At 42.2% G+C, this 12,574-nt stretch overlaps 5 protein-coding genes across 5 annotated transcripts; 1 reads left to right on the top strand and 4 right to left on the bottom strand.

Moving 5' to 3' along the window:
* Positions 1-4,861: 4,861 nt before the first annotated feature.
* BO85DRAFT_454196 (fungal specific transcription factor domain-containing protein) lies at positions 4,862-6,503 on the bottom strand. Its single transcript, XM_025661222.1, has 4 exons — positions 5,810-6,503; positions 5,657-5,762; positions 5,550-5,607; positions 4,862-5,506 (listed from the first exon to the last, which is right to left on the bottom strand). Exons 1-4 carry the CDS (start codon positions 6,405-6,407, stop codon positions 4,973-4,975), a joined length of 1,296 nt encoding a protein of 431 aa, XP_025510241.1. The 5' UTR covers positions 6,408-6,503; the 3' UTR covers positions 4,862-4,972.
* A 692-nt stretch (positions 6,504-7,195) lies between these two features.
* On the top strand, positions 7,196-7,849 carry BO85DRAFT_208116 (uncharacterized protein). Its single transcript, XM_025654590.1, has one exon. It carries the CDS (start codon positions 7,261-7,263, stop codon positions 7,705-7,707), a length of 447 nt encoding a protein of 148 aa, XP_025510240.1. The 5' UTR covers positions 7,196-7,260; the 3' UTR covers positions 7,708-7,849.
* Positions 7,850-8,568: 719 nt separating this feature from the next.
* Positions 8,569-8,964, bottom strand: BO85DRAFT_329764 (fungal specific transcription factor domain-containing protein; the record flags this gene model as incomplete). The annotated part of the gene is made up of 1 exon (XM_025655435.1): positions 8,569-8,964. A coding segment is annotated over one exon (396 nt), but the record flags the coding sequence as incomplete, so codon positions are not given.
* A 1,418-nt stretch (positions 8,965-10,382) lies between these two features.
* On the bottom strand, positions 10,383-11,391 carry BO85DRAFT_208081 (uncharacterized protein). The gene has a single exon (XM_025654589.1). It carries the CDS (start codon positions 11,083-11,085, stop codon positions 10,501-10,503), a length of 585 nt encoding a protein of 194 aa, XP_025510238.1. The 5' UTR covers positions 11,086-11,391; the 3' UTR covers positions 10,383-10,500.
* On the bottom strand, positions 11,264-12,052 carry BO85DRAFT_208068 (uncharacterized protein). Its single transcript, XM_025654588.1, has 3 exons — positions 11,825-12,052; positions 11,679-11,740; positions 11,264-11,572 (listed from the first exon to the last, which is right to left on the bottom strand). The coding sequence occupies exons 1-3, from the start codon at positions 11,950-11,952 to the stop codon at positions 11,442-11,444; spliced, it is 321 nt and encodes a 106-aa protein (XP_025510237.1). The 5' UTR covers positions 11,953-12,052; the 3' UTR covers positions 11,264-11,441.
* Between the last annotated feature and the right edge of the window lie 522 nt (positions 12,053-12,574).

Raw genomic sequence — 12,574 nt, 5'->3', positions numbered from 1 at the left:
TAAAACCCTAATAAACCCTAATAAAACCCTAATAAACCCTAATAAAACCCTAAACCCTAATAATAAATAATTTCTATATTTTTTTAATTATATTTATTATTTTTTAAAAAAATAAGATTTAATAAGAAATAAATAGCAGGTCTTTATCTAAGATTAAAAACTTTAAAAAAATAATTAAATTAATTAATTATAATAATCTTTATTTTTTTTTACCTGCCATAACTTTCTAGATTAAAAAAAAAATAAAAGATCTCAAGACTTATTTCATTTTAGATATAAATATTTATTATATATTTTATTATAATTAATAAGTTAGATATACTGTTTATAAGGGACTATATAGAAAATATATATATATTATAATAAATATTCTGAAAAAACTTTTAATAATTATTTTTTCTTTTATAATATCAGGCTTGTCATGTTATTTTTTAATAATTTGTAAAAAAATATCTAAAATTATATAATATTTAATTATTAAAATAATTTATATTATACATAATTACTACCATGGTTCTTATTACTATAATTATATATATTTAATAATTTAATAATAAAGATTATATAGCTTTATTTATTTATGAATAGTTAAATAGCTTTTAAGACTACTTTATTTTCTTCTTATTATTATTTAGATTAGATATACTGTAAAAACTTATAATATTTTATTAAAAGTTTTTTTATAAATTAAACATATCTTCTTTAAGCTTTCTGAAGGTATTTATCTGTTTAATATAAATAATTATATTTTTAATAATTTTTATCTTCTGGAGTGACAAGCTTAATATATTTAATATTATTAAATATTCTAGACTATAATTTAAAATCTATATTAAAAAAGGTAGAGTAGATAAAGCTAAATCTTATTTAAAGAAAATATAAAATTAAAAGTATTTATTTAATAGAATTATAAAATACTAGAAACAGGAAATGTATAATCTTATTACTGTAAAAGATTTATTAATATATATAATAGTATAAATTACAGATTTTTCTATTATATTAAATATCTAAATGAATAATATACAGTGATATTTAATAAAATAAATAAAGTTTAAATATATATAATAATTATTTATTATGATATTAAGAGCCAAGCTATATTATTTTAATTTAAAATTAAATAATTTAATTTTTTATTAAATAAAACTAACCAGAATTAATTATTAAATAATATAACTAATACTAAAATTACTGCAGAATAAAACTTACTTTTATTAAAGCTGTTACTTATAAATTTTTTTATTATTATTATTAAAGTCTTGATTTATCTCCCAGTTTGTATATAATTAAAATAAAAATATATTACTTTGATTTTTCTCTAGTAGTATTTTTCTATATATTTTCTTAATTTTTAATTTATTTTAGTAATTTTCATGGCAGAGAATAGATAGATATTAAAAGTCTCTAGATATTTATTTATAAAAGTTAAAAAATAATTTTATATATATTAATATATTAGCAGTTACTTACTGGTAGTAAATTATTATATTTTATAATATAGATTTCACTTTTATAGCAGCTCTTACTATAATCTATATATATATATATACTTATTTTTTAAAAATATTAATTACAAAAGGAAATAGTTTATTATTTATAATAATTTATTTTATATTTATAGTAAAGCCTATACATAGTACTGCAAGTATATGAATAAAGTAAATTAATAATTAAGATTTAAAAATTAGATTTTAGAATTTAATTATTCAAATATCTCTATTACCTGTTTACTGTAATGCGGAATATCTAAGAATTTATAAAGAATCTAAATTATTTCAATTTCTTAATAATAATTATATTATTAGTGTTTAGTAATTATAGTATTATTTAAAAAAGTTAATAGAATATAATTAATTAAAATTTAATTACTATTATTCTATCATATTTAGAATAAATATCTTAATATATTAACTTAAATAGGCACTGCATGTCCACTGGCTAATTCTTATCAGTTATCTTATTTTTCTTTATTATATTAGTCTTGCTCTTTTTCTTATATTTCTTAACAGTCCAACTAAACCTCCTACAATGATTTTGTCTGAGGTTTTCAGAAAATATTCCGCGGCTTTTAAACGGTATTATTAGTGCTGCCACAGCCTTAAATAGCCTTAAATTTGCTATAAAGCCCTCGTGGTCCTATCTCTTGCTAATTCTCGCACAAGCTGCTCCAGATGATTAATCTTCCGCTGCAGTGCTCTAACCCTGGCTTTCCATCCCCCTTTCTTTCTTCCATCAAAGCCTAAATGACCACACTGGGCCTGGAACAAGTGACCACTGTAGTAACATGGCCTGAATCTGTCACGCTGTCCATGAGGGTTAAAATATGATATCTCCATATCTTCTCCCTAGGAAATACCTTGGCGTGCCTTAAACGGCAGGTATAACGTGACTTTCCCACATTTCTCCCGGGTCGCCTATGCCAAGACCATGGTAGGTAAATGGAAAGTGAAGCCGTTGAACCCAGTTGATGTGATTTTACAGTAACCTTTAGGTAAGACATGGCGTGTAATAAAAGCTCGTCTAAGAGATATTAACAACCTCAGAGCAGTTACACGCTCTGATAAATGTGAGACATGATATATTTCGGGACATGTGCCTCGGGAATCGTGCTCGTTTATGAACAGTAGCGTAAATAGGCCTGAGCCCCGTCGTGCGATCCAAGTAGGATAATCTACCCTCTCACTTTTCCTCGCTTAATCAAATGACTAGTTGGACATGCAGAGCCCTTGCATGACCTACGTCCCACCAGATTTTATAAGTTCTCTGGGTTAATATTGGAAGTTGGAAGGAAAGGAAAGCAATCGAGGGGCTCTGCTTTGCTGAATACTCATGATGGCTTGTTTAGGGCGATAGAAAGGCTCGAGCCTGCAATATGCACCCTACATGTCTAGCAGACTAGGCAGAGAATTGATCGGATAATCGAAATGATAATACTGGCGCGGTGACAAATTCCGCAGTCGTCAAAACTTCAATTGGATGGAATATACTCTCTAGGTCATGTTTGTGAGCGTCAGGTTTTAGCGAATGTGAAATACGTTGGCCTTGTGGTTACCCAACGCGGAAGATATCCCCGCAGCCAATTTTGTAAAATAATTTTCTGTTTATTTTCATATTCAGACGCTCAGCTTGTCCTACTACAGCAAAGATCATCTTTGGTGACGTTGATTCACATGAGATACCACAAATTCAAAACATGACTATTAGTGGGCAGTCACGGCTAATTCCGCCCCTTTCGTATGGCTGGGCTTTGACGCCCTGAAGTCAACAACACATATTCCCTGTATTTATGATACAATGTATAATCCAATGATAAGATTTTTCAAAGCGACATATACCAGTGTGTATACACAATATTGGATGGAAAGATATCCCGAATAAAGCTAAGATGGGACTATTATATGACGGACTTGCTACTGTAAGATGCCCCAACCTTGCAGGAGTACATACACGCTATTGGGCGGATGGAGGTTCCAGATGAAGCATTCATGTGATCACCCGAGCGCACCCTCCGACCCCGCTTCCGTTGATCTCTTGCATGCCGCTCAATTCTTGTGGTGTCGTAAGCGTCCAAGAAGACTGCCCTCGACGCATTAACGCCCTGCTGTTTACCAGACTGCTGTGAAATCATCTGTACTGTTGAGCCTCTCTCCAAACCCCTATATATGGAATCATTAGACAAGTAAAGCTTTGGTCATGCCCACTGACGGAGTTCGTGATTTCATCCGTGAAAATGGTTCCAATATCGGCCTATCCGAGTCAGACAAGTATTCTGTACTATCTGCTCATGGTGATCGCAAATTTCATATTGAGAGCGACCCATCCAGCAAGCAAGAAAAGACTTCGACATATAAAGAGAAAAAGTGCAGTATAAAACTCCCACTGACAAATCCTAGAACTGCGTCCTGTCTCAGTGTTGCAATAGTCTGCTGTGATTACATGCCTGACTCACATCGCTATCTTCTGGAAACAGGAAGGAAGAAACATATCTTGCCAACCGGGCTTCAACGACCGAGACCCCAGAAGCGAGTCATGGGGTTGTGTGTGACAGTACTTGCATGGAAAAACTGTTAACGGCAGTCCGTAGCGCAAGTCCTAAAGAGGTTACAGGCTTGATCGTGGCCCTTACTTCGACAATTCGTATTGGTCTATCGGATAAAGAAATTTTCAATTGTTTGTTGGATACGGACAGTCACCGTCCATCTGGCGGAGGAAGAGCCTGGGAGTTGGCTGACCCACAAGAAAATGATATGCCTGCAACCAGTGAATAGTCACTATTACTCTGTATTGTTCAAGTAACATGATATTGAGCAAGCTTTATATCAACTTAAAGCAGTCATGGTGATGGTAGTTCCACTTGCTCAATGAAGAGAGGACACATGATGTAGCAGATTTCATATTCAGTAACGATCCATTTTTGATCACAATAAGTCAATAGTAAGGGGAATAAAATAACGAAATATGCGATATGATGGTGCGCCCGTAAATCGGTTCCAGTGAAATGAATGAACAAAACTTCAAACACGCAGGACAGTGTCGAGAGAGTGCTGCGAGCTTGCTAAAAAATTCCATCCCTTCTCCTGTTCCAAATTTGGTTAGCAGCCTGGCTCAGTCGCGGGCAAGATGATTATTGAACGCCATTGTGCTGACAAGCTCCCTGAGGAGATCGAAAATGTGAGAGGCATCTGAAGATGGGTGATTCAGCATGGATTGGATATCCATTATGCTTGCGCGTCGTACAACTGATTGTGGCGTAGAATCCGAGGCAAATATCACCAACCTCCTATGGAGAGGCCTGATAATACTATTGAAGTCGGTGGCTGCGGGATCTTGGATACTGCAGTAACTTAGTACCTCCATGCACGTATTGACATCGGTCAGGTGGCTTTCTATGCTCCTAAGATCAGACCCGTCAAGAAGATGCTGGCATATACTCGATAGCAGCGTGATAGCCGCATGGAACGACGCGTGACTATAGCACGAAACCTATATTAGCATGATATGACCAAGCTTCAAGATCCACTGACATAGCAAGCCAATTTCTTAGAAATGGACTCCGATCTTGGAAGATGATACCAATAATCCAGGCAAGCTGGTGGGCGAATGTTGCGTAAATCTGATGGAAACTCGAAGGCATGTTCATGATGCAAGCGTCAGAAGCTTGCTGCATGAAGTGTTGATATAAAATCACACGGTCCTCAAGGTATACCATGTGTACCAAAAAAAGAGCTCGCCTGGAGTCTTCAGGCAGACTATTGTTGTTCGAAGCAAGTCTCTGCAGTTCTAGAGAAGCCGGAAGTTCCTGACGCCATACGTCTAAGTGACTTGAAAGCTCTTCAAGTCTTTCCCACGGCCACCAGCTGCCGTCTCCAAACCTAGCGCGTGAGAATACTTCTGCCGCCAGTAATGTTACTTTACTTAATTGAGATTGAATTATGCTGATTGTGGTCGGTGGAGGATGTTCAGAGGCCACACTTGACAATTCCATATTACTGAGATTTTTGACCTGGCCGTTCAGTAAGGAAAATCAAGACAAGAATATAACTCACTGCGTGGATTTCATCGTCCCGTAGACCATGTCGACATCCGAGCGCAAATGAAAGCCAACTGGGTTCGGGTCAGTGGGTTTATATAGGGATGCTCTCTCTCCACGTACGTTTCCAAAGATGTTAACGTCCGAAAGACCCGGGACCATTCCGTTTGGGCGTCTTGCCCGTACTTGGCAACTAGCCGATACCAGCGCGTCAGGTGGAGAGCACTAGCTGCATCTACATTAGTCAGGATTTTGTAGATATGGAAGCTGGCATACATATCAGGAGTCTTGCGGCGATGCTCCTATCAAGGATCAAATACATTGATAGGCAGGTGAGAATCCGGATAGTCTGCATGTTGGCTTTTTCTATAGCATCACAGAGAAGAAGCAAGGCTTTTTGAAAATAGGCTATCATGCAAGCATTATCCTCACTGGCACCATCATAACGACAGCCAACAGCGGCAATGGCGCAGAGTTCGCATATGTCGCTGCTTCCAATATTACTATCTCTGTGGTAAACCCTGGATGTAAGATTCCTGCATTCTTCAGGGGGCAAAGTATGAAACAGGCAGGCAGTCCCCGAGAGAAACGCTGATATTGCAGTTTGACTACGATCTTCGATCGGTATCTTGCCGAACCCACTATCGAATGACGGAACAAATGTTTTTCCTGTTGGGCCAAAGATGTTATGGCCAGAAGTGATTTGAGTCAAGTCCCCTGGTGGGAAAATACTCCCTATGACTTGAGCGCTGCTACCAGAATTGTCTGCGATTTGTTTGCTCTGTACTAACGAAGTCTCGACGGCTGTCTGAGAAGTTGGGTTAGAACTTAGCTGCCGAATATTCTCCTCGAGTTGTGCGATTTTTTGTTCCATTGTGTTAATAATAGCTTTCCAGCTCTCTTTCTTTCTCTTATCAACGCTGTCATATTCGCAGTCCTTGTGAAGGCGGAGACAGTTTGAACAATATGGTCTCAATTCATCGCACTATAGAAACTGGCGTTAAAAGTGTACAAACAGTCTAGATTATATGGACCGGGCAAAGATACGTACTCGTCTTCTGGCTGTGCGGCACACTTTGCACGCCAAAGTAGCTTTCTTTCTAGGGGTGAGCTCTATCGCAAGAGCTGCTGGAGAGGGTACAGGGCCCTTGGGTGCAATGGTTTGTTGGCTGGAGGACATGATCAGAGAAAATGACGTTTGTTCTTCCCAGCTTGCTGCAGTTTGCTGGAAGTGGGGTGAGAGGGAAAAGGGAGTGACGCAAGGATAGTTATGAAAGGATAAGTAAGCAAAAATTTATTTGTAATGGTGCATGATCGGTCAGTCCACGTCCGCACATGACTTGATTCGACTACAACTTCGTGTTAATTCTCACACACGGTGTGTTGGATGGAGAGGAATCTCTCTTCTAGCCTCGCTAATTTAGTGGCCTATCCTCTTCCACCGTTTCTGGAGATATCTGGATGACCCACCTCCGGGAGGGGCTCTCGACCGAGGTTGACTGTTTGTCACTACAGGAAGAGATCCTGCGGTAGTTTTGCTTTGTCATGCAAGACATGTCTGCGTGCGACACCCGGTCCTCTTCTCGGCCACGCACCCGAATGTCCCATTCGAGTCTGCTATGCAGCACATGTACACCGCTGCGGGGGTTTGTTAATCCTATCCGAACGGTGAGACTACCGAATTATATCGATGTGAAGTTATCTCCCACCCTGTCAATTTCCTGGAGATGGTAAATAAGAGCTGTGTCCGTATGATGCGATCGTATTGTAGCCGGGTTCAAGCATCCAAATGGACGTTGATCCACCGTACATGGAGGCTCAATCTACACACGGATTATGAGCACGTTCTGCACCAGTGCATTCTGGATGGCAATGTCAGGAGTCTCCAGGTGCGGCTGAATCTGCCCACCGTGAGACTTTGCGTGCTGAGCATCGACGGAGGCGGCCCCCGTGGGGTGATTCCCTTGAAAATCTGGAGCTGCTCCAAGAGGCTGTGGGACCGAGCTCCCGAGTCTGAAATTGCCTGCCCACTACATCGGTACGTTGTTTTCGTGGTGTTTGATTGGAGTGGTACCCGTAGTAACCAGGTTCTTTGTCTCGCGATTCGATCGAAAATACTGTTGCACCTCGTCCACGTGTGTCGGGCTGATTCGTCCGTCTTAGACACCACATAGATCAAGCTGAGAGCCTTCTGGGCAGCTATCAACAGCTGGATATCGACTTCTAAAGTAAGGTGGACAAAGAGGGCCACAAGAGCCTTTACCAGATTTTCCCGAGCGCGCCACCAAGTGACACCCTGGTAACTTCCAATGCCGTCCAGGCCGAAGTGCAGCAAGAGTGTGTTACAGGTGATAAGTATCCGAGTGCTGTAATATAGGCAACCAAGACTGATGGACTCTGGTTTTCTGTCCTGAGCTGGTCTCCGCGTAAAGTTGTAACCAGCTGGCACGTCTTGTAACTAGGACTCTGTGGCTGATAATAAACTCAGGACGATGGGTTTCTGCGGGAATTTGTCCACCCCCTTCTCATGTAAACGTTCAACAGTGTGCCATGATATCATGAGTATCTTCATGCAATAACAGAAGAAATGCGAATCATTCAAGTAGGCATCACCTAAAGTGCGCTTGAGCTGGTTGGAGTCTCTTGCCGAGGAATGTCGTCCGTCGATAATCACATCACCAGAGTTGTCGGGGATCAAGTCCATGCTACTGAGGTTGTAAATAGGACAGTTCCCAACACCATGGCTGAGGACGAAACTGCTTTGGCTAAAGGGTATGGGTAGATCAATATTGGATTTGAAATTCATGTTGGACGTATCACTGCCGGTTGCTATACTCAAAACAAGCTCTAGGGAGCATAGTGACCACCAGATACGACTTCGAATGTATCTTATCTTATCCGATACCCAGTAAGAAGTCATGCTCACATATAATCCTGCCGCCCACGATAGCCGAGCTCATGGATAGGCGGATAAACTTCCATGCCCTATTTCCACTGCTAGTTTCACAATGAGTTATTGCAGGTACAGTTTTATACCTGTTGATTTCACCAACAATAAGTAGGTAGAAACAAGTAAGGCCCTCTATCTGGACATTCATAAGGTCTGAATGGTTAAACATCAAGCTCTCACTTAACCCCAACACCCTTGCATGGGTAAAGTATACCTCATGCATGTCGGAATCGGTGAGAGGATGCCCCAAGTTTGATGAGCCGTAACGAGCCCCAATAGCGAGGATAAGGTTGATAATCGTAGGCCATTTGAAGCTGGGATAGCGGGGCGTGTCTACTAAACAGTATGAGTAAAACTCGATTAGAAATTCGGCTTGGTCAATCAAGGGAACTTCTCGCTGTACCCCACTGAAGTAAAGTTGTACCAGCAAATCAGCTACCAGGGCTTTGGATCGTGGGACAAGATTGCTTCGCTTGATGACCTGGGATCGCGAGCATAAATTTTAGATATTGTAGACGGGGCATCTGTTTCACAAGCGCGAGGGCTGAATGATGTATACAGAACAGTTATGTCGCCTGTGATGGTGTGACGGCTGATGAACCCATTCGTCGGCAAATCAGAGTGCGCTGGATAATTTTTTATCCTCTGGCTTATTGGCCTGTGACATCCGAGCAGGTAGAGAGACCGGGAAGAGCGAAGAGTTGTTAGGCTGACCTCGGAAGTTTGATGGGGGCACTACCCCCGGTGAAAGAGAATCCGTAGATGGATGGCGTAGGAACATCTCCGCCACTGCTAACAATGGCGGGCTCTGTCGGGTGAAGTCAAGGGCCTGGCCAATATATGTATGATCATGGTTTCGTAGATATTCTGCTAGCCATGAATCTTTGGTATGTTTAGCTTCAAGAGCATGAGTTGAAGCGTATTGCCGACGCCGGTCGGTAGTTCGTCGAAGATGCAGTGTGTTCCGTGTTATGAACAGGCACGACAAGGAGAGTATTATATACACTCGAGGGCTGTTAGCTTGGCTCTCTAAGGCAGTATGAGCGTACCTTGCATCTTCGTTCCCGACAGACGTTACAGGCAGCGAAGAACGTTCTGATTTATCCCGAGAGACTGGAGGACAAGGCCGAGTTGGTTGTTTTGGTTTGAGTATCGATTGTGGCCGCTGGAAAGATGACATGATGTGTAAATTAGATAGGTGACCGGCAGCTAAAACTCCGGCAGCTTCAAGGTGGTTGAGTCAAGGCGGCAGAGACTCGGCACTATGCCTGGTGTATAAATGGGGACCGGAAGCAGTTGGTTGACATCATATGTTGCACCCTTCAGCCAGTGAAATAATCAAGCACAGTATTAACAACCCCTTTTGGGATACGAGGTAGCATGCCAATATGCATAAAAAGGTTCTTGAAATCCTACGGTTGGTATTTTGTAGAGGTTTTGATGACTAACCACAAGACTTGCGGATATTATCTCCGCATGGTTGTGTCCTAGCACTGTGGTAATAATTTAACCCTCCACTCATTTTTAATGCTCAACAGTCATTCGTTGTGCGGCAGAATTAGTGACATATAATATAAGGCCACTGACATGGTCCTATCCACAAACTACTACGTACCTATCACCCTGGCCATGAGTGTGACGTGCTGGTGGCCTGTTCAAGTCCTGTGCAGTCCAATGGTTGCCGGACTAGGACGCATGGCGCGAACGAAACCTACACAGTTCAAAGGTACAAATAAGCACTCGAGGACTATATTATTGGTGGACATAGCATCTCCGCGCACCGATACTCATCGAGCATCTGGCTACACCTATATTGAAGCCAGCTAGTGGACAATACCCAGTTTTAGTTTTATCTTACCAGCTCAAAGATTGTATATAGTACCGCACCATATTTCTCAGTTGCAGAGGCGAAATAAAAGTTTGATTATCCAAGATATGCCTATTCCTCAAAACTGAATGACTAAAGGACTAGAGGACTAAAAGACTAAAGCACACGTTGCTGTTGACCGGATATACATCACCTGCTCCTACGGAATTTGCCTGACTGCCTTTGGGAAGCAGACTTGCTAGAGTCGCGCTCCCGCTCCCTGGGCATGGAAGCTGCCTTTCGCTGGTGTCCTCTGTAGCTACTTTCCTTGCAAGCAGAATCCCCACGAGAGCTCCGTTCGCTGTGGCCTCGATGTTTTCGTGATTCACCTCCCCTGCGACCGCCATCAACCTCGGAAATGGGTGATAGAGGGGGAACAGGCGTTCGAGAACGACTTTTCTTCGACCTTTTCTGTTCTTGCATAGCTCGAGGAGACTCTGTGCGAGATCTTGGAGGTGTATGGGGAGGGCGCGGTCTGCTCTTGGTCTGGTATCGGGACACTGTGTCACTCTGGCGGGACGCGTGCCCCCGCGAGGTTGCCCGACTGGTCGACAACCCATCCCTTGCTTGAGAGCTGTGCCTCTGCGGGAGCAAGCGGCTAGATGATGAACGTCTACGTTCAACAGTCTCAGCAATATTGAGTCTCGATTTCCCCGCCACGGTGTATTTTGATATACCTCCTGTTAGAAGACGAATGCTGTTGGCTCTCGGGCTCGTTTTCTGACTGCGAGTCATACTCTTCTGACACGGCTTCGCCGTATGGAGACCGACCACCTTCCCCAACAGACTTCAGCATATTCAGTCTCAGGCACCTCTTCCCTGTCGTCAATGAAATCTTTAAGACTCTCGCCGCCCTCACTAAGTGAATGCGTATCAACAACGGATTCCTCTTCCATGTCGGTCAACCTTTCTTCGTCGACGTTCACAATCCTTCTGTCTCTCCGGGCGCGAGGCTGCTTCCAATAAGCCTTTCCCGCAGCATTGACAAAGTCTCAGTAGCGGAGATACGATTCTTGCTTTGGTTCAGATGAAGCACCCAGTAGCGGCAGGAGTACCGCAGATGCGCCGGTAGACATTCGCTGATCCTCTGGTCATTGGAGGGGGCACACGGAGCGATATCTGGCAGCAGACGTGGCTTGGTTCGGCTTAGCTAGTGGTTCGAAGATTATCGTCGGACCCGAACTGGGCCCCAAGATGCTGCTATGGTATGATCCATCGCGATCTCAATCTGTCAGCCTCTCATGTCCCGAGCCAAGCCCACACAATCAACCCATACGATTTGTGCCACATTTCGCCCTCTGCCAATTTGTCCCGAAAACGTCACTCACGATGACTGCGATGTAGGTTGTCAAGGCAAGCCGTCTGCGCAATTTCGCGACCGCATCGAATTCTGTCGAATTTGTCTGTTCAGCCGAAGGGAAACAATATCAATCAGCTGACGGTTAAAGGAGCGACATGAAACGCCAAGACTCACAGTAAGAGGGGCTGGCGAAGTACATAGGACGGAGAGGCCGACCCAAAAATGGCCCAAGTTGGTTCGAATCGACACGGCGCCAAAGGATGGGACAGCAACGGTAAGAAGCGGGCGGGCGAGGAGGCCATCCATATAGACCACGCACCACGATGCCAAGCGGCAGCGACACGCTTTCCCCGATCGGGCGCGCTATACCGGATGCAGTAATTCACCGTCACCGCAGAATACGGAGTAGATACAATCAGGGATTCTGCGATCCTGCAAGGAGGGATTGTACCGACCCAGAAGGTTGGTTGAATTGGATATCAAACTATCGCGGACAATTGTGTTATATTGCTAAGCTTCCCAAAGGTAGGTTACTTAAAGACAATGTGTATTGAGCAGGAAGAACAGAACTAGCTAAGTACATGAGGGAGTGTCCTTGTATATCCTATCCTTCGTATACCATATCATATACCTTCCCATATACCCATAGTCACGTGACGTATGGCCGTTCCGGGCGTCGTAGTAGCAATTTGATACTTTACGAATTAAACTTACAACCTGGAAATGGCATGCTCCTCGTACATTAAAAACGTGACCTTACTTGGGATCATGTTGGGCAGGGCTCAAGGTGGCTATACACGGGGTAAGTTCTACTCCCTTTCAGAGCTCTCTTACAACAATGCCGACCCCCTAATTTACAATATTCTTTGGCACTACTGTGTTGCCGGCCGTTGTTATTTAAAATTTAGTCTTCATGTTCTACTA

Source organism: Aspergillus piperis (assembly GCF_003184755.1).
Source record: "Aspergillus piperis CBS 112811 unplaced genomic scaffold BO85scaffold_33, whole genome shotgun sequence".
Taxonomy (NCBI): domain Eukaryota; kingdom Fungi; phylum Ascomycota; class Eurotiomycetes; order Eurotiales; family Aspergillaceae; genus Aspergillus; species Aspergillus piperis.
Note: the sequence above shows the minus strand (reverse complement) of the source record. Positions and strands in the feature narration are given on the sequence as shown.